The sequence below is a fragment of the Lagopus leucura genome, unplaced genomic scaffold (genome assembly GCF_019238085.1).
Source record: "Lagopus leucura isolate 7727_CA_CO unplaced genomic scaffold, USGS_WTPT01 Super-Scaffold_100001, whole genome shotgun sequence".
Taxonomy (NCBI): Eukaryota; Metazoa; Chordata; class Aves; order Galliformes; family Phasianidae; genus Lagopus; species Lagopus leucura.
Genome location: NW_024962262.1, coordinates 47,632,742 through 47,656,759, shown reverse-complemented (window position 1 = coordinate 47,656,759; position 24,018 = coordinate 47,632,742). Strand labels below are relative to the sequence as shown.

Sequence of the window (24,018 nt, the reverse complement as noted above, 5' to 3'; positions counted from 1 at the left end):
CCTGAGCCTCCTCTTCTCCAGACTGAACATTCCCAGCTCCTTCAGCCGCTCCTCATAAGACTTGTGCTCCAGACCCCTCACCAGTTTTGTTGCCCTTCTCTGGACACGTTCCAGGGCCTTAATGTCTTTCTTGTAGTGAGGGGCCCAAAACTAAACACAGTACTCAAGCACTTATGAAGTATTAGACACTGAAAGAGTGTTAGCTGGATGGGGAAAGCTATGTTTTCAGAACCACTGAAAGACCTTTTAAAATCTCTATGTTCTGTCTATCTTATTCTTGTGCAATAACCTAGGTAAGACTGTTTACTCTGAAGTGACAAAAAAAAACAAAACAAAGCAGAGCATATCAGCAATGCAGTGGTCTCAGCTCTCTGAAATGATCAAAGTGATGATCCTTTACATGATCCTTTCAAACTCTGGTCATTAAAATATGTTCTTTGCAATATACCCTTCCATGTGACACCCAAAACCATCTGTATAATTTGCTTGTTTGAAGCACGGAAAGAAGCTGTAAAAACCAAGCTAGATAACACAATGTAATTATGGTCTACTCATAAATAAGACAATTGTACAATGTTTTTCAACTTGTAGCAAGATTTATTCTCCAGAGTTACACTCAGCAGCTGAGAGCATCAGCGGGAGGCATGTTCATGACTGAACCAAGAGGGCCCTGCTATGGGGTAGCTAACCAGAATGCAGTGTGTGAAAATCAAAGTCATCAGTGTCTATTGAAGCCAGCTGTTTCGGAGGAAAAAGCCTAGTATAAAGATGAAACTATTAAAATATAATTGTTAAGCACAGTATATATAGCCACAATGTGGATGTCTAGGTACTTTCATAGGAAAAATACAAGATTGATATACAGATCTGAGGGTGCCTAACAGAAATCAAGACTTGTTAGGGAAAAAATACATTGATTGTGTTTTTTTCCAATATTTGTTCAAAAACAATACACATGCCACGTCAAATTCTGATCTGTTAATGCTATCTATGCAATACTGTTCTCCCATGGATCACTACATGTTAATAATCTTTCAGTTCAGATTACAAATGTACATGCTAATGAAATTGAAAGTTGAGAAGTTCTATAGGTCTAATGTATGTTTGTGTACGTGGTACAGATTGTTTACATCACTTTAGAAACAAAATAATGATGTACTTGAATTTATTTTTTGTTTTCTTTTTTTTTGTTTTTTGTTTTTTAATGAGAAAGAAAAGATTCAAATTCAGTTTTGTTTAGGTTTCCTAGATTCCACTGTTGTACATGGAAAGCTTTTAAATCCTTTTAAATCCAGTGTACTAATTTAAATTATTATGCCACGAAGTGAAAAAACAGACAATGGGTTGGTGAAGAAGAAAAGAAGACAGTAGGCTACCTCAGCTCATGAACATGTGAAGACACATGAGAAAGCTGAAGCATAAATTAATTACTCAGAATTGCATACTGTGTATTTCACATCTACGACGTTCATAAAATATTCTATTAATCACAGTCTGATCTTACAGACCTGTAAGTTACAGTGACTGAGAACATGTATCTCTTACTAACTTCATTGTTCATCCAAATTTCATCTGGAACTTGGCCCCTTTAATGAAACTGGTGAAAACCTCAGATTGGAGAATTTGCAGGTAATCTCACTGCATCGTAATTTCAAATACTGTACGTTCTTGTTGAGAGGTATCTCGAAGAGAAAAAAGTCTGTTTCCTCACACAAGAAATTCAGAAAGATCTGTAGATGAACTCCTTTTCAAGTCATAGATGTAAGGTTTGCGATCCTTTTGCAGATTGCAGCCTTGCTACAGCCTGAAAAGCCTGGAAACAAGGAAAATCTCTACAAATCGGTACCAGGCTACTGGTGGAACCGGATAGGATGTAAGTGGTATAAGAAACAGCAGAGTCTCTTTGTTCGGCTACAAATGTCACGATCATGAGTGTAAACTGAAGTCTCATGGAAAGATATTCCCTGATTTCAAGTTTTCAGACAATTGAGTCAGATTCTCCTATGTCATTTGCAAGTGTCTGTATCGAGTGCCGTCAGCACTGTCACTCCAGATTTACAGACAGGATTCAGGCCTCTTTTTTTTTGTAAAAAATATATAAAAAGAAGTTTGACTTCAAATTAACAGGTACAAACAAGTGTTTTATCTCTATTAATAATCTTGACTGCACAAGGAACTCTTTTGTTTCTGAATATCTGATTGTTGGTACTTGTAGAAATATGGTCCTCTTCAACAAAGCCAAAAAAGAGTTCTAATACACTGCTCTAATGCCTCTCATATATCTCTCTGAAAGGCAAGAGAAAGAGTGTAAAGCATCAGTGCCAACTAAGTCAGGCTGCCGGTGAATTCTCCCCGGGATCGAGTGTCATTATGTGAAACTGGCTGCTCTCGAGCAGAATTTACCCTACTCTGTTGATTGGGGAAGGCAATCAAGTACTGCTGGAACCAGTTCAACGCATTCTCAGTCAACACTAGGCAGTCACCTAGGCAGTGCAACAGAATCCAGCCTTTTACAGAATAAACCCCCATGGCTAGATCTGATAGTACAAACAAGGCCAGGCTTCCTTTTGAACAGTGGTATTCAAACCATTTATGACTTTGACAAGGGCAGCCTCAGTAGCATGTCTGTGGCTGAAGCCAGGACGAGATTTATCAAACAATCTGCTACTGTCCAGAATTCCTCTCCCTGGCACTGCCACCACTTTCTCTGGGAGCTTGTCGAAAACCAGCAGGAAATACAGCATTTCCATAGCTAGTTGTGTTGCACAGGATCCCAGCGTGAGGTGAGATGGCTGCAGGCATGGTAATTACTCCCCTTCCAAAAGCAGCCTTTTAGAATTTCCAGGCTGTTGAGCTCCTAAGAGTGGTGTTTACCCAGGTAAAATGCTTGAGTGTGTATGTTTCTCCCTCTGCATCCTATTCAGCTGTATTGCCATTACAGTGCATCTCTGCCACCTTTGTCTTTTGATACTTTCTCTGAATTCAATTTACTCCAGTTTAGCAGATAATTGCAAAAATGTAAAGTCATGCAGTAAAAAAAAAAGGGAAGAGAATCAAACAAAGTGAATCAATAGAAGCCTTACTTCGTGCAGTAATTTATCAGCATCTTCTGCAACATAATCTCCTCGAAACTCAGTGCAACTGCTGGTATTTACAGAGTACAGCATAGCTTAGACTCCAATATACAATTTTAATTATAACTGCATTCAAAAGCACATTTTTCATCTAATTTTTGTATTTTATATGAACTAAATACTAAACTACAGCATTTTCTGCTTCATTTACATAATCCTCCACTTGAACATTATTTCTGACTGTGGTATAGTGCTTTATGAGGATACATTAAAAAAAAACTAATAAAAGTTCAATTAAACATCATAAATGCAGCCAAGTGCATATTTTAATACTCTTCTGAGATAATGCTGCTGAAGTGTTATAAAAAACCGAACTAGGGCTTCCTTAGTGTACAACAATTGCACATAATAAAAGCAGCTTAAATCATAATTCTAAATATAGTTTCACCACTTTAGTAATCCAGACCCTAAAAGGTGGGTGTGCTGGAAGGGAGCAGAAGAGCAGAATGAACCACTTTAGAATCTGATCAGAGCTAGAGGCAAACCAGAAGAAACGGGCATAGCCATGGTCAGCCCATGCCCAGTTTTGAATTTGTGCCAGTAGGCCACAATCCTTAAATACAAGAAGAGAAGGAAATCCTGTAAGGACAAGATAACAACATAAAGTAAAATGTCGGTGTATGTAGTCCTGCCTACTTGTTGTTTCAGACAAAGATGCACTGGGAAATATACCAAGATCACTTCTGACATATTGTATCACAGATAAAAATGGTCATCCTGGGAGTAAATTATGGGGCTGAAGCTGGGAAGCAGGTATTACTGTACAAGATAGTGTCCCACCCTGATGCTTTGTGGCCTCCTGGCCATTCCACAGCTCCAAATAAATTATGGTTAACTGCTGTGTCTGGAATGGCACATGGGGTGGAGGACAGCCTATGGCACTGTATGAGACAGGTATCTGGTTATGGGAGTCTCTTGCTCACTACGGCAGACCCAGCATGTTTGGAAAGTTCAGCAGAGGAGCGTAATTGTAGAGAGGGCAGGGAAGGTATTGGTGACCCATTTAAGTGCCTGTGCTATAGGCATTTCAGAAGGACAAGAACAAAGGATCTGATTGGAGTCAGGCCAAATGTGAGAAAAATTTACTAAATCACACAGGTACACAACTGCTATCTTGATGGGCTTAGCATAACGACATCAATAGCTTAGATTAGATGAATAGATGAATAGCTCAGATACAGAGAGAGCGAGTTACTGTTGCAAAAAAAAAACCTGCCAAAATGAAAGAATGGCTCTTAATTTAAATGAAATGAAGAAACGTGCAATAAGTAAGGGTTTTTATTTTTGCAAAAATGCGAAATTACCCAGACTAATAATGTCAATGTAGTGAAATACTAGAGATGAAGAGAGTCAAAATCCACTACAAATTCCTGGGCACGACCTGGATTCATGACTTACAGATACTCATGCGAAATCAATACCTAGACTAAAACATACAAGGGCAAAGTGTGTATGCAAAGAGGGAGGAAGGAAAAAGGTATTAACAATAGGCACTTGAGCTCCTGTGTTAAAAACACAGGAAGAAATGACTCTATCATTTCTAAATCACTCTACAGCCTTGCAGTTATAAACCACAGCTGTACCTCTTTTCTTTTATGTTAGATAAATATTCTGAAATCAGCTAATTTCAGTAGAAGCTGAGGGAAACACAGTCAAACCCTGGGAGAGAGGGTAGGACCACAGCTACCCAGGCTTACATTGTTTTAATATGCCAGGCTACACACCCTGCATTCCCAACAGGCAACTGCAAACCAAAGGCAGAAAGATACTGCTGTGAGAGGAAGTACCTGGCAGCCAGCTCTGATGATCCCAGCACTGATGTGTGAGGTGTGGGTGAAATTGATGAGTGACAGTACGTGTGAAACCTTGGCTCCATCTGTGCTACTGAAATAAGCAGAGCAAGGATACCAGCTCTATCACTGGATCATTCATGCTGTTTGATGGCTAATACTCTCCTTGGCATAGTTTTGAGCTTTCTCCCAGACAATGCCTGGGCACAGCTGGAGGACAGCACATGCCAAGGGCAGTTCTCAGGAGGCAGCGAGTGTTCTTTGTTTTGGGGAGTGAAGACAGTTCAGTCATATAAACATAGTGCTGGACCACTTGCCTACAGGGGGAGGAGGGGCACGGATGTAGCCTGTAAGCTCAAGAGAAGTCTGCAGTCCTGAGTTTTCTTTGGGACCTGGGTTTAATGGCTATAAATCCTTTATCTCATGAGAATCACCTGCTGGAGTTGTTTAAACATCTACTTTCCACCAAAACAGGCTCTTAGAGAGTGTCTCTATAAAGAAAGGGGGGAAGGTGGTCGTACAGAGAACAGGAAACTCAATTGTATAATCACAGAAACAGTGTATGCAATGTAGGTGCTTAATGTTATTTTCTCATGGGCAGCATATGCTGAAAATAATGTGCTACAAGTTAAAAGGGAAATAGGGATAAAATGGAACTGTCAGATGAAGTCTTGAAATTGCCCAAAGCCAAGAAATTGAGAACATTTCAAAGTAAGCATATGAATTTGTGACAAACTTGGTACAGCAGACATTGGTTTATCTGACAGGTCATAGTTTAGGTGGCTGATGAGAAGGAGGAGCGTATGTCTTTTCCTTAAACGTGCTCCTGGGGGGGTGCTCAGGACTCTAGAAGTCTTTCCAAATACTTCAGAAGACCTGGAGTCTTTGAGGAACTTTGATCAAGGTGAAACAAGCTGGCTTCCACTGGTTTTATGAGTCACAACCCAAGAGCACCTTGTTCTTTCCACACTGAGAAAGGAGAACAGGGAAAAAGAGACTGAAAATGAGAGACTTGGGGTCCAAGCCAAAGCTAAGAAATATGGTAAGAAGTTATCACTTCCGCTTTTTATGAGCTTTATGCATGACACCTTTACAGCCAGAATATTTTTGGACATGTGGTTTATCTATAGATGGGAATGCAGTCTCACTGTAGGATATGTTCCTAAAGCTGCGACAATATCAATCGATTGGGTGTATGTACCACCTGAATCCATGGAAAGAAAATTCAACAAAAGATAATAATAAAGAAAAAAATCTTGAAAAAGATGGAAGGTGTATTACTTTGATCTCAAAAGGCCAGAAAAAAAGAGAAGATAAAGAGAAGAGAAAAAAACAAACAAACCAGACACGAAGTTTGAAAGGGTAAGCTACAATGCAAGTAAGAAAATAATCCCAAGGAACAAGTTCTGATGTAGCCATAAGGAGAATTGAGAAGCTGAGCATGCTCTGCTCTTTTTGTACCACACATGCAGTTTGGAGGAGGTGTGAGACTGTGCCCTCGGGCAGCCACAGCATGTCAGTGCTTATCACTTCAAGGACAACAGACTTCGTTCCTAAATGCAGTTATTGGGAATTCTATCATTCAGCTAAATTACAGCAGGACTGAATTTGGCTTGAAGCATTATGATGTAGCTTTTAAAATGTTCTCTTCATAGAGTCAGAAATGGCCAAAAATTCAGGAAATCTTGTTCAGAATTAATACTGGGAGTAACACGGATGTCGCATATATGTGTGCCATGCTGGATATGCTTGAAGCACATTCAGGGCTTTCACATTCAGGCAGTAAACAATGGCAGTTCAGGAAAAGCAATATTTTGGCTGCCTTTTGAAGACTCTTAGCTATATTTACTTTCATATTTTGATGCATGTGTGTACAGCACTCTGCCAAGCAAGATATACTTTTTATTGACCTACTTGTGTTCCAATTTATTGCTAGTGACAGCTGTTGTCAATGATCTGGAGAAAATAAATTGAGACTAAAGCAGAGATGCTGATTGGTCAAAAAAATTATTGTTTTAAATCGAATAAAAGAGATTTAGTCTCTTCAAACTACAGAGTCTGATTAAAATGAAGACTTTAAAGCCATGGCTAGATTACAGTAATTCCAAACTTCATGGATTATGAGATGAAATACTTCATAGGCATCATTTTGAACAAAATGCTGCCATTAGGATTACTACGTGACTTTAGATATACAGTACTGCATTTCTTCAAATCCTCTGCTATGGTACTATAAGGATTTGGAAGACATTGGCTGCCTTGTTTAGTTTGATCCTTCTAACATGAGTGAAATTTGTTGACATTTAACATTTGCAGCCAGTCCAATCTGCTACATTTCAGTGACTTCTTTTTGTGGTAAATTCAGGATCAAGAATATCCACAATAGCTGGCATTTGGTGGTGTTTCCTGGATACAGCTTGTGGATGACAGCTGTAGTACAAGAAAGTCTCCCTCCTCTAGTTAGCACAACAGGCATTTAGACATTTATGTTTTTTAAGGGCAAATTAAGACATATTTAACTTCTGTGTTTTATCTTATTTGGCGTTTTGGATTCTTTTTTCATGGGTTGCAAATTGCTGGGGGACATTCTACATGTAAGGCACTACACAGCAACGGCTTTATTGTATCTCTCCCTGAAAAGGTGAAACAGTTGTACTGAAGATTCCTGCCAGAGAAATCACATGTATCACTAATGGAGAAAGCAAGTGATAAAAGCCTCCTAGATGATAGAGATGGTGAGAAAAAGCAGGTTTCTTATGACAAAATTGTGGAGGGAAAAAACACAAAATGGTCCCCCATTTTTTTTGTCAGCATCTTGATGGAGAATCAGATGAAGACACAATAGTTCTATTGTAGGTGTTTCTGACTGTATTTTCTCTAATCCAAACAGATGAGCACATCCTACATTTTGACTTTTATCAGGTACACTGATACATTTTTGCCATGTATGTACATGTTTAAGGTGCAGAAAAATTGAACAGTGGCAGGTAAATTATAGATGATTCAAGTATTTCAAGAGATGTGAAGACTTAGGTAGTGCTTCTAAGCAGATTCAAATTTCCTCAGTGGAAATCACTGAATAAATGTGTTGAAAAATTTGAAAAATAGCATGGAGGGAAGTGGAGAAGGAACAAAAATGAGGATACATACACAGGGGAGAGTTTTCTCCAAAAGGAGCAGAAAGAATGATTACGTTTATTGAAATTACATCTCCTCATGACTTCCAGAAATGTACCCAGAAATTAATCTCACCAGCCTTCTCTTCTTGACAGACAACAATATAGTTACATCATTTTAAAGTCTGTGGGAATTATTTATATGTTATAGTAGGAAACCTGGATTCTCCCGATGAGATATTGTCATCTCTCCAGCTGTCTCTGAGAATAGGTTAATGTAAATGACCATTACAATTACTACAATTATTATGAGTAATATTTATTAAAATCCCCATTCTGGTAGAAAACAGGGCTGTTTTCTTAGAGTTTCCCTAGGTAAAAAAAAAAAGTGCAAGTGATGTTACTGGTGAAATTCTGGGAATGCAAAAGGTGTGTCAAGGTTACACAGCTTATGAAGCTCTATATGCTCCAGGCAGTCTGAGGCATAGCTTGAACAGAATTTCTTCTGCACTGGCCAGAAAAGTCAGTATTTTAATTCCAGAATATTATTAGGCAAAAATAAAATAATAAAAAAAAATCTGAGTTTTCTTGATATTAAGGTTCCAATCCTAAAGTTTTACCTTTAAGTGATACCATATCCTATACAATTGTGGGAAATGAACCAGCAGTTTTAATTTACCAAAAGGAAAATGAAGACAATTACAAGCTTAAATTATTTTCAGAAGAAGAAAGCAGGGATGTTTGAGAGATGCAATGGAAGCGGGGAGGGGCAGGTATCCCTTCAGATATTCATGCCAGCCACTGCTGCTTGCTTCTTCCTCTGCCTTTGTGACACCTTTTTCTGAGCAGCAGTAGCAACAAGTGAAGCAGCTGTCAAGGTCTGTGGATACAAGGCTCCCATCTGTCCTCTCCCCTTGTTCCAAAGGACATACAAGAAGGGAGTTCCTCTCACCCTGCCCCGATATGCATATGTATACATCTGTAGTCAGAGGTGTGCAGAATTAATGCTGAAGCACTAACAGGGCCTCCTCTTTATGGTCCTGACGTGTCTCACACAAGTGTTCCTATTCAGCCCATGGGCCAAAAAAAGCCATTCAAGCTCAGGTCTGAATCTTCACTCCCTATCCAAGCTTGCTGTAGGTGTGCCTGTGTCTTCAGCCCTGTCACAACGGTGCTTATGCCAGGCCATGGCACAACACTGGGGCTTTCATTCTGGTTTGACCTCAGATCCACCTCATCACTATGCACACCTGGCAGTCACTGGACTACGTCTGACTCTGTTTATCCTCACCAGACCTGATCCTGATCTGACTTCCTGACTTGACCTTGGACCTGCCTCATCACCTTGTTTAGTGTCTCTGTGACTGGACCACCCCTGCTGGCATAGCCCCCACCCCACCAGCCATCTTCTGTCCTTTTGCTCCTGGCTCACCATCCCTTAGGGAACAGCCAGTCCTCACTGCTTCCTGATGATCAGAGGCTTAATTTATGATGATAAATAGAATACTTTATAAACGATGTCTCAATCATTGTTCAGTGTAGAGAATTACTATCATAATACTGGCCATATCTCAGCTCCTGATGAACAAATTGTCACTCCCTTTTGAAATGCAGAAAGCTACATTGTTTGCTATATTTTAAAGTTATCTGTACTTACATATCATCAAAGATAAGTTTTGTCCTTCTGCAGTCTCTGGGTGCGCTGGACAGAGGTGACCAAGGCTCTGTTTGGGTCTGTGGCTTATTGCAGAGAAGAACATTTTCTGAATTGGTGTGAACTGCTTTCTAGACAACAAACAGCATAGAAGACATTGAGCTTCTAACTTCAAAAAAGCTACTAATAAACCACAGATAGTCTTTGCACTGTGCTGTAAATTGTCAGTTAGTTTTTCTACTATTTCAGCAGGCAAGATGTGTTAACTGTCCTGTGACTAACAGCCACAAATTCACAGATACTGCTCACAGCACTTTGTAAAGGGCCTGAGTTTTGATGTGATACACAGATGAAATGGAGCTGAACTATTAGTAATCATCAAAACACTCTGTAACAAAGTCAGCGAAATTATGGAAGAACAGATCAGTTTGGCCGTTGAGAAGATCAAGTTACATCTCCAGCCTTTAGCTTCCAAACCAACATTTTACTTTGCCCTGAGAGAGCAAGGTGAGCCCATTTGCCCTTCATTTATAACCACTGCCAGAAAACGTTACCACTTCTTCTTCAGGTAGAGGATGGAAATGTAATGGGGAAATGCACTAAAAAATTAAAATGGATAAAGACTACATCCCAGCTTAGGATTCCTGACAGAAATTCAAGAGAACACCCGGGCACACCACCTAGATACCTCATGAAGGGAAGAGATAAAAGGAAGCTATGTTTAACATTTATAGTTCACGAGCTCTCATATTCTGTATGGCACATCCGGATCGGTTCAGACGGCTAAAATTTTCAGATGAATAATCAGATACATAAGAATTTTATTGCAAAGCTTTTTAAAATGTTGACCAAATGGTGCATTGCTAGGCTGTGCAGAAAATCTCAGTGAAATTCATTTGCTGAGGGTGTGGATCATAAAGCAATCACCTTCTACTTTTGATTTCCAGCACATGCGCCTGTGAAGAAATTTACATTGTTTTCAGGATATCCAGTGAAGACTCGTATCATTATGAGTCTGAATGGGTTATAAATCTCTAAACTTATGTTTAAAAGTTAAAAAGTTAACTTTGAAACCTCTTATTTATCAAATAACATACTGTTTAAAAACAAATACACGCTGGATAAAATCTTCTGTAGCAAAGAAAGGAGCATGGGCCTTTATAGCAACAGAAGAGTGCCTCAGCAACTTGACTAGATGCTACAGCAATGAATATCAATATGACAGTGTCCAAGTTACTTCTTCTAGGTATTTCACACAAAGCTGCAAGGGGCAACGTTCTGTCCTTAGTCTTCTAACCACAGTGCCCTGCAGGCTGGATGACAGGATACTATTTGGAGAGGTGAGAGAAATATAAATCTCCTTAACCAGAAGCGCTAACAGACACTTTATTCCAGTGTTCTAATCACAGAGCTCACGGATAAATGGAGGGGAGCATCCATTTCCACTCTCACTGTACTCTGAAGACAGTGGCTAACCCCCAAGTTACTAGTAAGTCCTTACCAGGAAGGGTACTCTGGAAACCTTTAGTGTCATTAAGATTCTCTGACAGGATAAACATCTAAATGCTGGGGTGCGGTGGAGCCGAGTTGCAAGACTCATGCTAAGCTTTTCAGTGGTGTCAACAGCAAGCAGTAGTTATGAGAAAGCTGGTTGGAAGCCATGGAGAATTACTTATATCCAGGTACACTCACAGGTAGGCAGTGGTTGAGCAGAGGTTTTACACACTGCACCACACTTCTGGATGTGGGGGCCTTGCATTATGCCCCCCAAATACTCTGCAGGCCTAAATCCATTAATTCCGGGCCACTAGCTTTTACCTTTTGCTTATGCAGCCTTTGTTATTTGTCCAATTTACAGCCTTCTTGCTGTTCTTCTGTGCCTTGCTAAACCCCAAAACAGAAAAACCAAACGTACAGTACCACATTCATTACTACAACTTTTTAGCATAAGATTCTGCAAAGTTATCTTAGATTCAATACAAAATGAAAAATATCAAGATAGGGTTTCATATTGTGAACAACAGTACAACTTACATTGAAGTCTCCGAGATGTGGCTGTGACTGGATTTCACCCTTATGCTTTTTGCTGGAGGAGATGGAAGGTAATAGACTGCTGCCATTAGGTCTGCTGGAGGAAGTTAAATCATCGTTGGAGTATTTGTGTTTTGATGCATCAGAGAGGGGAGAGACGGGTGACCGAAGCACTTTCTCATTTTTATTTATTGGTAGTGCCAAACTGGAAATGGAAATTACAGTAATGGAGTGTCACAAAGCTGGGTTTGAGAAAGGTAAATGTTTTATATATTACCAAAACTTTGAATTTAAAACCTGCTGGCAGTATAAAGTCTATTGGTATCTGGTAACAAGCTTACAGTATTGGGACCAAGAGTTCATTTACAAATTTGTATCATGTTTATCCTCTTTTCCTTCAAGGCAAATTGTAATTCTGGAGTTAATATCAAGTCTGTATCAGAGTGCTTGAAAAAAAACACAGAGATAAATGGCCACTTGCTCACCACCTCTTAAGGGATAGCCGGAGACGAAGATTAGACTCTGAAGTGTAAGTTTAGGTTATGGAGCCCTATTTCACTATTAGAGGTGACAATTTATAAGCCACAGCAATAAAGCCATAGGTGAACTAAAAGAGGAAATGTGTTTAAAGATGACTGGGTTGTCTTTGTGCTCAATGGGCAGCCCTTGGTAGCACTGTTTATTCTGATCTAACGCCGATTTTAAAGACAAAGAAAAATAGGCTGGTACTGCAGACAAAAGGAGACACAGAGAAATGCGAGCTGGCCTATACTGTAAAGAAGAAAGCCATGTAATATTTTCAATTTTCATTTATATTAGAGAAGCTTTGGGTGAGAAGTCTAACAAGCTATAAAAATATCACCTGAATAAGTTCCAGACACACTAATTCAAAGAAAATACGTGTCTGGTAATTTTAAGGCCATACACACAAAATAAGCATTCTTAAGGAGATAGTTTGCATTTAAGACAAAAACTGTGATTAAGGTCAGACAGACTATTTTAAAGCAATACCTTCCCTTGTCATATTCCCCTTTATTCAGCCTATTACTTTTTATGTACACTTCTCACTTCTTTATAGTTACTGTATCAGACAGTGTACACTTAATGGAATCGCACAACAGAATACGGTACAAAATACACTTTATTTCTGCACATCATTTCAGGGAACAGAGCTAATTAAATGTGCTCTTATCATACATTTGTCCATTTATCCGGCATGTCTTTAAAAACTAGCTGTGAGAGAAGCCATGAATCATAATTCAGAACTCTTCCTGTTTCCTACAGTGTAGTACTTTTAAAATACAACACAAACTGTTTTGCTTTAATGACCAAGAGCTGTTTATGAATGAAGGAGTTGGGGTGTGTAAGTGGACAGCTGCGTTGTTCTGTTCCCTCCAAGAAAAATAAGAACTTCAGCACTATTTTGAATGTGCAGGCTGATGCTGTTATTTCTTTTTCCTTTTTCAAACATAAAATCATGCCTTGGCTAGCCATGTTTATACATCACTGTCAAAGTGCAGGACTGCAGCATCCAAGAGAAGCCATGGCTCTTTGGAAGTGTACCCAAGCCTCAAAAGTTTGGACCAGAGCTTGAGGACTAGCTGCTATTTCTATTTGTGTGGCAGGTCTTTCACAAGGCCCCTGGAACTTGGGCCAACTACACGTACTGTGAGTAGTCAAACTACGGCATCCCAACCTTGTCATCCTGAGAAGCTGTGCAAAACAACACACAGCACATTCCAGCCTGCTGGCACTTCACAGATAGTGGACCTGATGTAGAAGTAAGATATTTAGGGTTACTTTGCCTGCTGCGGTGGCCTCTTGTATCAAACAAGGCCTTGCTCATTCTGTACATAGGAGGAAAGGTTATTGTATGTTGCTAACGGCTGTAAGTTGTGCCAGGAGAAGTTCAGGTTGGGGATTATGAAAAAAAACTATTCTTAGAAAGAGTGATGAGGCATCGGCACTGGCTGCCCAGTTCATGAACTGCGTGGATGTGGCACTGAGGGATGTGGTTAGTGGGCATGTTGTGGGTGGGCTGGTGTTTGGACTACATGATCTCAGAGGTCTTTTCCAACCTTAATCATTCTATGATTCTACATCAGACTCTACAATATCAAATTCTCATGTCTGAAGGTGTTTTTGCTTCTCCTTTGCTACCAGCTATCAGCTGTGCTGACATAACTGTGCATGACCTACGGTAGCATAAACCACACAAACTTCTGGGAAGCAGGGCAGATGAGGGAAGAATTAAGAAGCAAATATTCAAGACTTTCTTTTTTTTATATTTCTTTCTTTAATGCACAGTTACTACCAGAAGTACTGAACACAATGTTAAGCAAAATGCAAATTACTGCCCTGCTTCCAGGAAGCTCAGAATTAACCTTGTGACAGAGAGAGTGGTAACAGGAATGGTGTGTCTGTGTGCATTCATGCACAGTAAAATAAACTGTTCCATGATTTTTTCAGTTTAAGAAATGTGACTTATTCTAGGTTAAAGAAATTGAATGCATACTTTTGAATAAGCAGCATATGTGTTTGTTTTCATCATGATTCTTTGCCAGTGCTGATGATAAGAATTGTTCAGACTCATCGGTGATCTGAACAATAGAAATACTTACTGCAATAAATCAAAATATTCTTTAATTTTAGCAGTCTTGCCCTAATATATATCCTGACATTGACAGAAAATGATATGTATTCTGGAACTGAGTATTTTGGGCAATTTCAATCTAAGTACTGTTGACTAACTTAAACCCAGGCATAAAGTCAGACTTAAAGTCTGAAACTTATAATGCTGTAAGGAAACATAAGATGGCTGCCCAAGTGAACCAGTGCCTACAAGGCAACGTCTGAGAATACATCTCAGATGACTGCACTGCTCTAGCTATACTTACTCATTCCATGAACCTCACACTTGAACTAACAACTCTGCACAATACGACAAAAATGTGAGTATATAAATGTGTCAGGAGCTGCTAAGTTGTTCATTAAACCAGAAGAAAGCAGAATGCACTGGGCAATTTTTCAACATGAAATGTGATAATTAAAAAATAACTCGTATTACAGGCAAAAATAACACAGGACATTAAACTGCAACTAGTTGTATGACTCAGTGGTAAATAAGAAGGAAAATGCTTACCTATTTTCATTTACATTGCAGTGATTTGCTGTTGCGATGCTGTGGGCAGAGGCAGCTAATCGTGAAGAATTCTCTCGCTCTAAATGAGTCTTCTTGATGTCTCTGTACTCTTCCTCATTTTCACACTGAGTAAAGAGAAAAATTATATCTTGTAGGTGTTGCGTTTACTGAACATCTCAAAGTACTTTGACAAATCAGATGATGGTTCTCTGACACTCTGATGCTTTCTTTAAGCATATACCTAACAAGGATGAGAGAAGACTGGTTCACATCTTGAAAAACCATCATCTAAAGAGGCAGTGCGTAGACAAAGGAGTACAATATAAAACTTGAATTGTTTCAACCACATTCCCACCTGCACCTTCAGATATTTTTTTCTTTATATTGCCCTCTTTGCCCATCTTCTGTGTGCTTTTCTCTTGCCTAGTGCTTAACCACATTCCTCTTGCCTCTCCCTCTCTTTCCTTTGCAGCAGTGACATTCCCTGCATTACTAAATACAACAGATCATCAACTGGCCGATCAGCATCTAAGGCCAATTGGAAAGGAACAGCTTGCATACATGTGCTCAGCTTGCTTCTCCTTCAAACCATGATATGCCACATTCAGGCTGCCTTTTGGGAAGGGCCCTTAGGCGATGTGGTCCCTAGGTGGGGCCACAAAGTGTCTGGAAGAAGTTGGCCCACATCATTAGCAAGCATGTTAACAATCAAGCAAAGCGGATGACTGCGTGCCACTGCTTGATGCTACATCTTGGCCACATCTGGCCTACTCATATGAATGTAGCCCATGTTTCCTGCCACTATCTGACTTTGTCTTGCTTTCCTTACATCTAACTATTGGTGGCTCTGTTTTCCCATCTTCCTACAATATCCACATCCCTTACCATTTCTAATGCTTATTTCCAGTGATGACCAAGTTTTACTTCTGACCTCTTGATCATGCTGTATTCAGTGCTTTGCTGTGTGACAATAACATTTTCTGGTATTTTCTGCCACTGTGGCTGTTGCTGAGGGATTAACATAGCTCACTCTCCACAGGAATGAAAATCTTACACCTCAAGTGCTTAACCATCCTTTCCTTTCTTTGCTTTCCTCATCTTCTTTAGATCATGACAGAGATATAAATGATAAAGACCTCCCTCTAATTTTGCAGTTATGCCTGATGATCTATTCTTATCAGTCCTATTCCTTAAGTCTTCTGGGAAGGTAGATTAAGTACTGTGTATTTGCATGGTAGTTATCACAGGGGCGGTCCTATTCCAAGCTGAGGGGCAATTTGGTACTCCAGCAATGCCTTGTATTTATTGTAACAATAAAACAGCAATGCTTTAAGACAGAAGACAAAAACATAATTTGTGCCAGAGAAAATCAAATTAAGCTTTTCTAGAATGACTGCATTTATTCTGCTTTTCTATCATACCCTTGTTTCCTTCTGGGTGTATGGGCTGGCAATATGACAAAGAAATTTCCTATAGCACAGAATGTAAATCTTTTGTTTCTGCCTTGCTTTGAACCGGTCTCCATCACTTTGTATTCTGCAATTACTTCCATGCTACTTCCTGAAGAAAATGCAGATAAATGCATCTCAAAGCTTAGCAGTAGCTCCACCAGTGGTAGATGCTGAAAAAATACTTTCAAGTACTTAAAAAAAACCAACAAAGATAAGAACAAAAAATGGAGAGAAAAAAAAAAAAGGAAGACTGCTTTAGATAAATGGTCCCAAGAAATGTGCAGATCAGTCTGCACGTGTAGGGTAGCGCAGATAGTGATAGATGACTACACAGTAAAACTGTTCAGAAAGTGAGCAGATGGTGATTCCAGTTCAAAGTGACTTCTAGGGTCAGATTGTCATAAATGGAGTAGAAAGCATCCTCACTGGACAGCTGCAGCCTTTGGGTGAAGGGAGCTCCTTGTCAAGAGAAAGCTGGCACACCTGGTGGCTCCTGAAATGTTCAGGAGAGGCATGCCAGAGGGGTGGATGTGACCAGGAGGCTGTGTCCACACAAGTGCTGCCTGGGAATGGGACAGCCCATTAGGTACCCTCACGGTTCTTACGCTGGTGTAGGAGCCCTGAGGTAAGAGCAGACCAAGCTGCAGAGCGAGGCAAGTCCCTGCTGAGCTCGGCTGCCTGCAGGGACTGAGGGACTCGCCCCTTGCTGTCAATATGAGGGGAAAAGGGTTGAAAAGGGTTGATCCCTTTTTGCAAATATGCAGCGATATTGTGCAGACTGGGTCAAGACAGCCACTTACATTTGCTATGCCAAACTAAGCAGTGCCTCTAAGAGCTTTTTTTTTTTTTTTTTTTTTTTTTTCTTTTTTTTTCTTCAAGAAGCCTCAGGAGAGAAAGCTACCTGACTTCTCTTTGACCAAGGCACAAAAAGCAACGTGCTGGTAGCCAACACCATCTCCAAGGGCCAGGGGTTTAATCGCCCCAGAGGCTTTGCCAGTTGCTCTGTGGTGAGCAGAGGCGAGGCCTGGTGAGGACATGCTGCTGAGCAGCAACGCGGGCACGAACGATGCTGGGGCTGTGCCCCAATTCCCTGCTCCGAGCGGCCACCCCCACTCCCCCAGAGCTCACCTTGCGTTTCCTTCTAGATTTCGGTAAGCCCTTCTCTGCAGGGAGCTCAGCACTACTACCCTGCGGGATGCTGGCTGCCTGGTTTGTTCCGGCGCTCATTGCCAGCGGCTCTTCAGGCAAACGCTCTGGAATCCTGGACAAAAGAGCCAAGTCAATGTTGACCCACAGCGACTTTACCTCATCACTGTCTTTCAGAGGAGACAGGAGCTCATTCCTACCGAAAGGAACCAGGGTGTAAAACTGTTCCTCCAGCTCCTTTGCTATTTCACTATTAGTCCTGGCATTAATGGAGCCAAAGGCACTGCAGCCGCCGTGGGCTTTGCTGGCGGCTCCCGTCCCCAAGTCCTTGGCATGCGGCTCGGCCCCGGCCGCCGCCTGCGCCTTGGGCAGCGGGCGCTCCTCCCGCTCCGACTCGGAGCCCGACTCGGAGGAGGACGACGAGGACGAGGACTCGGTCTCTATGAACTCCTTGGATTTGGGCGCCGTTTTGCTCGGCCCCCGGGCCCGCCGCTTCTCACCGACCGCGGCCGAGCGGGGCTCCCGGCGATGCCCCGCTCTGCAGCCCGCACCGCCGACGCTCGCACCGGGCCGGGCCCTGGGCGCCTCGCTGCCGGCGCTTTCCAGAAAGCCGTGGCTCCCGGCGGGCTCCTCTGCCCCACGGCAGTGGGAGCCGTCTCCGGCGGCGGTCCTCTCGGCTCGCCGCGGTGCCTTCTTCCCCGCTGCCCTCCTGGGCGGCCCGCCGTCAGCGGCGGGGGGTGACTTCTGGCGTCCTCCCTTGCTGCCCGGTGCTTTGTTGGCGGTCCTGGGCCGCGGCCCGTCCCCGACGGTGGCGGCGGTGGAGGCGGCGGCGGTGCGGCTCTCCCCGCCGCGGTGCTCAGTTGGGCCTGGGGCCGGGGTCTTCTCGTCCTCCTGCCGCTCCGCCTTCAAGTGGCCGTAGTAGGGGTGGGCTTCAAGGGCCGAACCGTCATGGGGGGTCAGGATGGGTGCTTTGTGTGGGGTGACTTTATTCAGCCACTTGTCCAGCTGCCACTTGTTAGATGAGGGTGGCTCAGGCTGAAAGGAAAGCAGATGGCAATACGCTTAGTACCGAATCCTGCCGCCCTCACCTGCAGAGCCTCAGGGACACCAAAACACCCGTGCCACCAAACACCTGTAACACAGGTTTTACCCTTAGCAAGAGGTCACCCCAGTCCCCATGGCACCCCATGGCTCAGGCTGTGGGTGGGAAAGGTAAGGCTGCCAGGTCAGCAGGCAAGGAGGATGTGCTGTACTGCCCAATGGCAGCCTTGGTTCAGCTGCAGGGCTGGGAAATAGGAGGCATGCCCCAGGACGTGGGATGTTTTTGGTTTCTGGAGGAGGCTGGGAAGGAAAATGGATTCCGTGAGTCAGAATTTCTTGGCATGATTCATACTGGCCTCAGCTTTACTGGGAAAGACTCCTGAGATTCCAAACAGAGGAAAATATAATGGGGATAGAAAAGGTGGAAAACAAGGCAGGGATATGGCTGAGGCTGACCTAGCAGGAAAGCTAGGTTTGTATATTTTGTGTCCTGCACCACCGCATTAAATAAAGTAAGCATTTAAACAACATACAGAGGCATATAGTGGTAGGAGGGAGTGCTAACCAGGCTATGCATATATTCTGTTTGGTATTGATGTTGTAATCCTGTGAGATCATGCAAACATTTGCTCTGTGGTGGTATTGTCAAGTGCTCATTTGGTAAGTATTGTGTAGCTGTTAGTTCTCCTCTTTGTTCCTGTCACAACATGATCAAGTTATAAGAGAGCATCTAAAATATAGTGGTGTTTGGACAGTGAAGTGGTGGGATAATTATGATTTCAAATGTAACCACAGCTCAGAAAATGTTATTACAGAACAACGTGCAAATGTTTTGTAGTGCTTCTTACACTCAGTAATTTGAATGGAAGAAGATAAATAGGAAAGGAGAAAAAAAAAAAAAGGTGGAGTGGATGGCCAACCATATTCTAAGCCGCATTCTAACCCAATGTGAAAAGCGCCCTAATTTCCTGAACTGGAACCAAAATTTGGTCAGCTAGACTATTGCTCATGAGAACTATCGATGCTCTGGAAGAAAGTTTGCTCAGGAGAGAATATCCAGTCCTTAATTTAAGACAGTCTCCAACTTAAAGGCACTGCCGTTAAAAAGAGTTGCTTGAAGGCAGCACAGGCTTCCTTCATAGCTAAGGGTGCCTTCAGAGTCACCCTGAAGGGGCTTTATTCACTCTACAGGAAACAAAGGCTCCTAAAATGAGCAGAACAGTGAGACATTGGAATTCATATGATACAAATACTCCTCCCTCTGAAGTGTCTAATTTGCTCATTATCCAGCTAGCCAATACCTATGGGAAGCTTGCTGGATGGCCTTGAGTTTATTTTTTCTTAATCTTACTCCCTAATATCTTACATGATGAATTTCTTTCCAGAGTTGTAAATCTTGAAAATGGTTGGGAAGCATTTCTCTTGGACGAAGATGTATTTTTAAGGCTCTTTATGTGAAAGAAACTGTTTTGTTTTGTTTTTACTGCTGCTGAGAGTAGAGATGGATGCCATTCATTATGCATATACTGGACTTATTACACATAATGAAAGGTTCACTATATGTGGAGGTCTTTGCTGTGTTCAGGAGATACATTTAACAAAAGCACATACATCAAAAGCACGTGTAAAAAAATGTATCTATACCTATAATTATAGGCCAGAGTGAGGGCAGCTTGAAAGTTCAAAAAAATCTTCCAGGTTTTCTGTTACATCCCATCCTCTATAAGTAACTTGTCATTCTCAAAAGCAGCAGTTCAAGGGATAACAGTAAACCAGCAGAAAACAATGATTAACTGCTATAGTGTCATAACTTGTCAATATGGCACTTTCCTACAGTGATGTGTCTGCTGTTTAGATGGAATAGCTGCACTCCCACCAAGCTGTAAGCCAACTATGAAGTCTAATAAAATGTATCAACAATATTGCCAACTTTGCTAATTTTTTCAGGAGTTTGAGGACACTTGTTTTCTTAAAGCCACAACTCCTGAAACCATGGGCTTAGATGTATATCCTTGGTTTATTTAAATAAAAATTCAAGTCCATATGGTGGCTGAAACAAATTTTAAGATGTGTCTGCTAAAAAAAAACCCTTTAAGATGTGTCTGCTAAAAGTAAAAAATCTGCAGCCAATAATGTAAATTTAAAGAATACAAATTCTGAAAAATCAAAATTCATATATTTTTTCTCAGTAATTTGGGGACCTTGATAGAGTTTAGTCAATGTACATGAGTGATGCCAATTCAATTTTGGAAGCAGTTTATTCAATTGATTGCTCGAACTGAAAACTACTGTACTTTGAAATCACTGCAAGAGAGCAGGGAAGAACAGACCCAGTGAGAAAAAGCATTGGGAAGATTCACTTGCAAGGTTTTACCAGTGCACATTACATGCCCAACAGTAATTATATGTGGTAGGAAATAAAAATCCCTAATTCTTCAATCTGTATCTCTTTCCTGTACAGGTCACACACATTTCTGTGGAAGAAAAGTTGGTTTGCTTGAAGTGAGATAGCTTCAGCAGCATGTAAAGATGGAAAGGTGTTGAGGGATATGGTGGAAAGAGTCTTGTGCAAGAGAAACTGCCCTCAAGGCCTTGACAAGCGCTGGGCAGTTTTAATTGGGGTAAAGCTGGTGATAGCCAGATGATCGGCAGCAGTAGGAACAATGGTCAGTGGTGAAGCTGACTTGCCATGAACTGTTTTTGTACCAAAATCCATTTGTGGTTTTGGCATGAAAACCCAAACCAGGAAAACTCTATCAGCAGGATCGTTCCAAGAACTAATGCAACACAAATGCAGATGTGCTGGGCTTCAGTGAGAAACAGAAGGATGTGATCCACTTATTTAATAACTGTGGATGGATTAATCTGTACAGTATAGACAACAAAATCTGAGCTAGTCAACAAATTCCTTCTCCAGTCAGTGGCCTACTCTTGCAGGATGTGAAACATTTCATCTTGAAATAGGCATTTGAAATAGGTCAGATGAGCTGGGTCCTAGAAAATGTTTGTTCCTCTCCACTATCTGTAAAGAAGAAGCTGAAGTGATGAACAGATGTAGGTATATACAGTACAAGTGTCCAAATTTGGGTGGGCTGACTCCCACACAGTATTTCTATATATCTCAGATGTCTTCTGGGCTACAAATGCAATCAGAGCCATACATCCAAAAGAAACCTTTGTCAAAACTCATTATCCAGAAAGGCTTTCTGTGGTGAGGGGCTGTTAAACAATATGAGCATAATGGGATAACTCTATGCTTGTTATTACAAAGAGGGAACTAAAGTGTAGCTAGTATTATCATAAAGTTGAAGCATGACACCCCCTTCATTGAGAGATTGGATTGTCTGTAATGTGCATCTATTTAACCCACTGTGGACTAGGAGTGAGCAATCCCTGCAGTATATTTAGTCAATTGCAAATCAGCATGTTATTTTACCCCCTACGATAGCCTACTTGTGCTGTCTACTATCAAATATTTACCTACTTGTGCTGTCCTACTATCAAATATTTCATCCAGGGCAATCCCTTATACACATGTGGTATTTTCATTGTATTTAAGACAGGTGATGAAGATGTTGATGTTGATGTTGTCAACATCAGATGCTGCCACTACTGTTAGTGCTGCTGCTAGCACTTCATCAAACTAGAACTGGAGATTCTTATAGGTGCACACATAAAGTGAGAGGTTACTCCTGTCTCAAAGTATTCTCAGGAGGAAAGGGAGAAATTTGTAGCAAAAAATGGTGCAATGGTGATCTTGAATCCTATAAGCCAAAGTAAAAATAGTTTCCATAGTTGGTCTAGTGAAAAAAATCCCCTTTTCTTCTGAATGTACCACTCGGGAAGACAAATTGTGATACTTAAAAGTGGGAAGCAAGAACATTTTAGAAAACAAGACTGATACAGAAAATGTAACATTGTTCCCAAACCCAACCCTAAAGCTACAGCATTTTGGATTCACTGAGGAAGGCTACTGGCAAAGGAAGGAAGAGGTGACTGGGGCATGCTCACCAGTTAGGTGATTAGTTAGGTGCACACAACTTTCCTCTTTTCTGGGCTAAGGAGAGGAGAGCCAATGCTGTACAACACCTGAGGGAACAATAGGCATCTGCAGGCGGTGGCTGCTCAGACACTTGTACTGATGTCCATGCACTTGAAAGATTAGATGGACAGTGCTGATGAGGAAGGAAGATGGGGAAAAGCATAACCAATCAATTCAGCTTGACCAGGTCAGTCACGTGTGGACTTGAGATTGAAGAGAATATTGGGGGATGATGGAATAAGCACAGAAAAAAATTCTTTGATGGTTATGAACCGGTCACTACAGCAAAGACTATAAGGGACACCACAACTCTTGCGTAGGGTTGGTAGCACCCAGGACAGCACACCTCTCTCTTCTGGCCTTGTTACTGTTGATGCTCTCTCCTATGCAGTGTCTTCTCTGCTCCCTTCCTGCTTTCTCTAGGCCTTCCTGCACAGTGGGACTTCCTCAGCTGTCTAATGAGGCTCGGTCTTACTAAAGGTCTGGAAGATAATGGGAACAAAGAACAAACAAACCAAACCCTTAGCTTTTGAAATGTGGTTCTTCCATGGACTTGAGATCTACACTCTTTTTTTTTTTTTTTACCATCTGAAATAATTGGAAGGAAGTTTCTGTTTTCCAGAGTCTTCATTTATGACATTAATTAAGGTCATGCAAAGAACTCATGGCCTCAGCAAAGAAACAGGAGATAGAAGTCTCAGTCCCTTGTTCATAATTTCAGGTTTGGCAGTTCACAAAACTGTAACTACTTGCATTACTGTCTGAGGCACCTTAATTTGTCCACATCACTGAAACCAGTCTGAATGTTGTCTCTTGTTCTAGCTCAGCCATTATTCTTAGTTTACTGCAGACATAAAGTGTAGACAGCTGAGCTAGTCACTACAGGCTCTAAATAGTCACTGGAAAGAAACAGACACTTTTAGGGTGCAATTCATCTAATCTATTTTATATGTATACTTTACAATGAGCTGCTTTTACACTCTAGGCAACTGCATTTAGACACGGAAAAACAACTCAAAGATTTCAACACGAGATGAGGAAAAAACACAGAAGAATTGTAACAGCAGCTGAATTTCTATATAAACTAAAATACAGAAGATAACCTGTCCTAGAAATAAAAGTCTTGTAAGTATACACAGATGATACTTCTGTTTACAGAAAAGAAGGGAGAACTCATAATATCCTGCAGATTTCCAGAAATTCCTTCCAACCTGCAGATACGGATTTTCTGCCCAACACTGTGCTGGAGCACTCAAGTTCATTGTACTTGAATTCATTATTTTATGCGTATGCAATGACAAAGATGTATTTTCTTCCTGTCTTATCCAGTAGATGAAATTAATCATAAGACCATGGGATAGAGACCACTAATTAAATTTAGATGGACAGGACCTCCTTAAAAGAGCTCCCAAGGACCTGTATTTCTCAATTTATAGGTTAAGAACATGGCATGTACTTTAGGAAGGTAGCT

At 41.3% G+C, this 24,018-nt stretch overlaps 1 protein-coding gene across 1 annotated transcript in view; it reads right to left on the bottom strand.

The window, feature by feature from the left end:
* Positions 1-24,018, bottom strand: part of AFF3 (AF4/FMR2 family member 3) — a 317,614-nt gene that overhangs the window by 14,534 nt on the left and 279,062 nt on the right. The window contains exons 11-14 of the mRNA XM_042868275.1: positions 17,447-18,499; positions 14,868-14,992; positions 11,729-11,930; positions 9,698-9,825 (exon numbers count right to left, since the gene is read on the bottom strand). Coding sequence (XP_042724209.1) covers positions 9,698-9,825; positions 11,729-11,930; positions 14,868-14,992; positions 17,447-18,499 — 1,508 coding nt within the window. The remainder of the gene's footprint in view (positions 1-9,697; positions 9,826-11,728; positions 11,931-14,867; positions 14,993-17,446; positions 18,500-24,018) is intronic.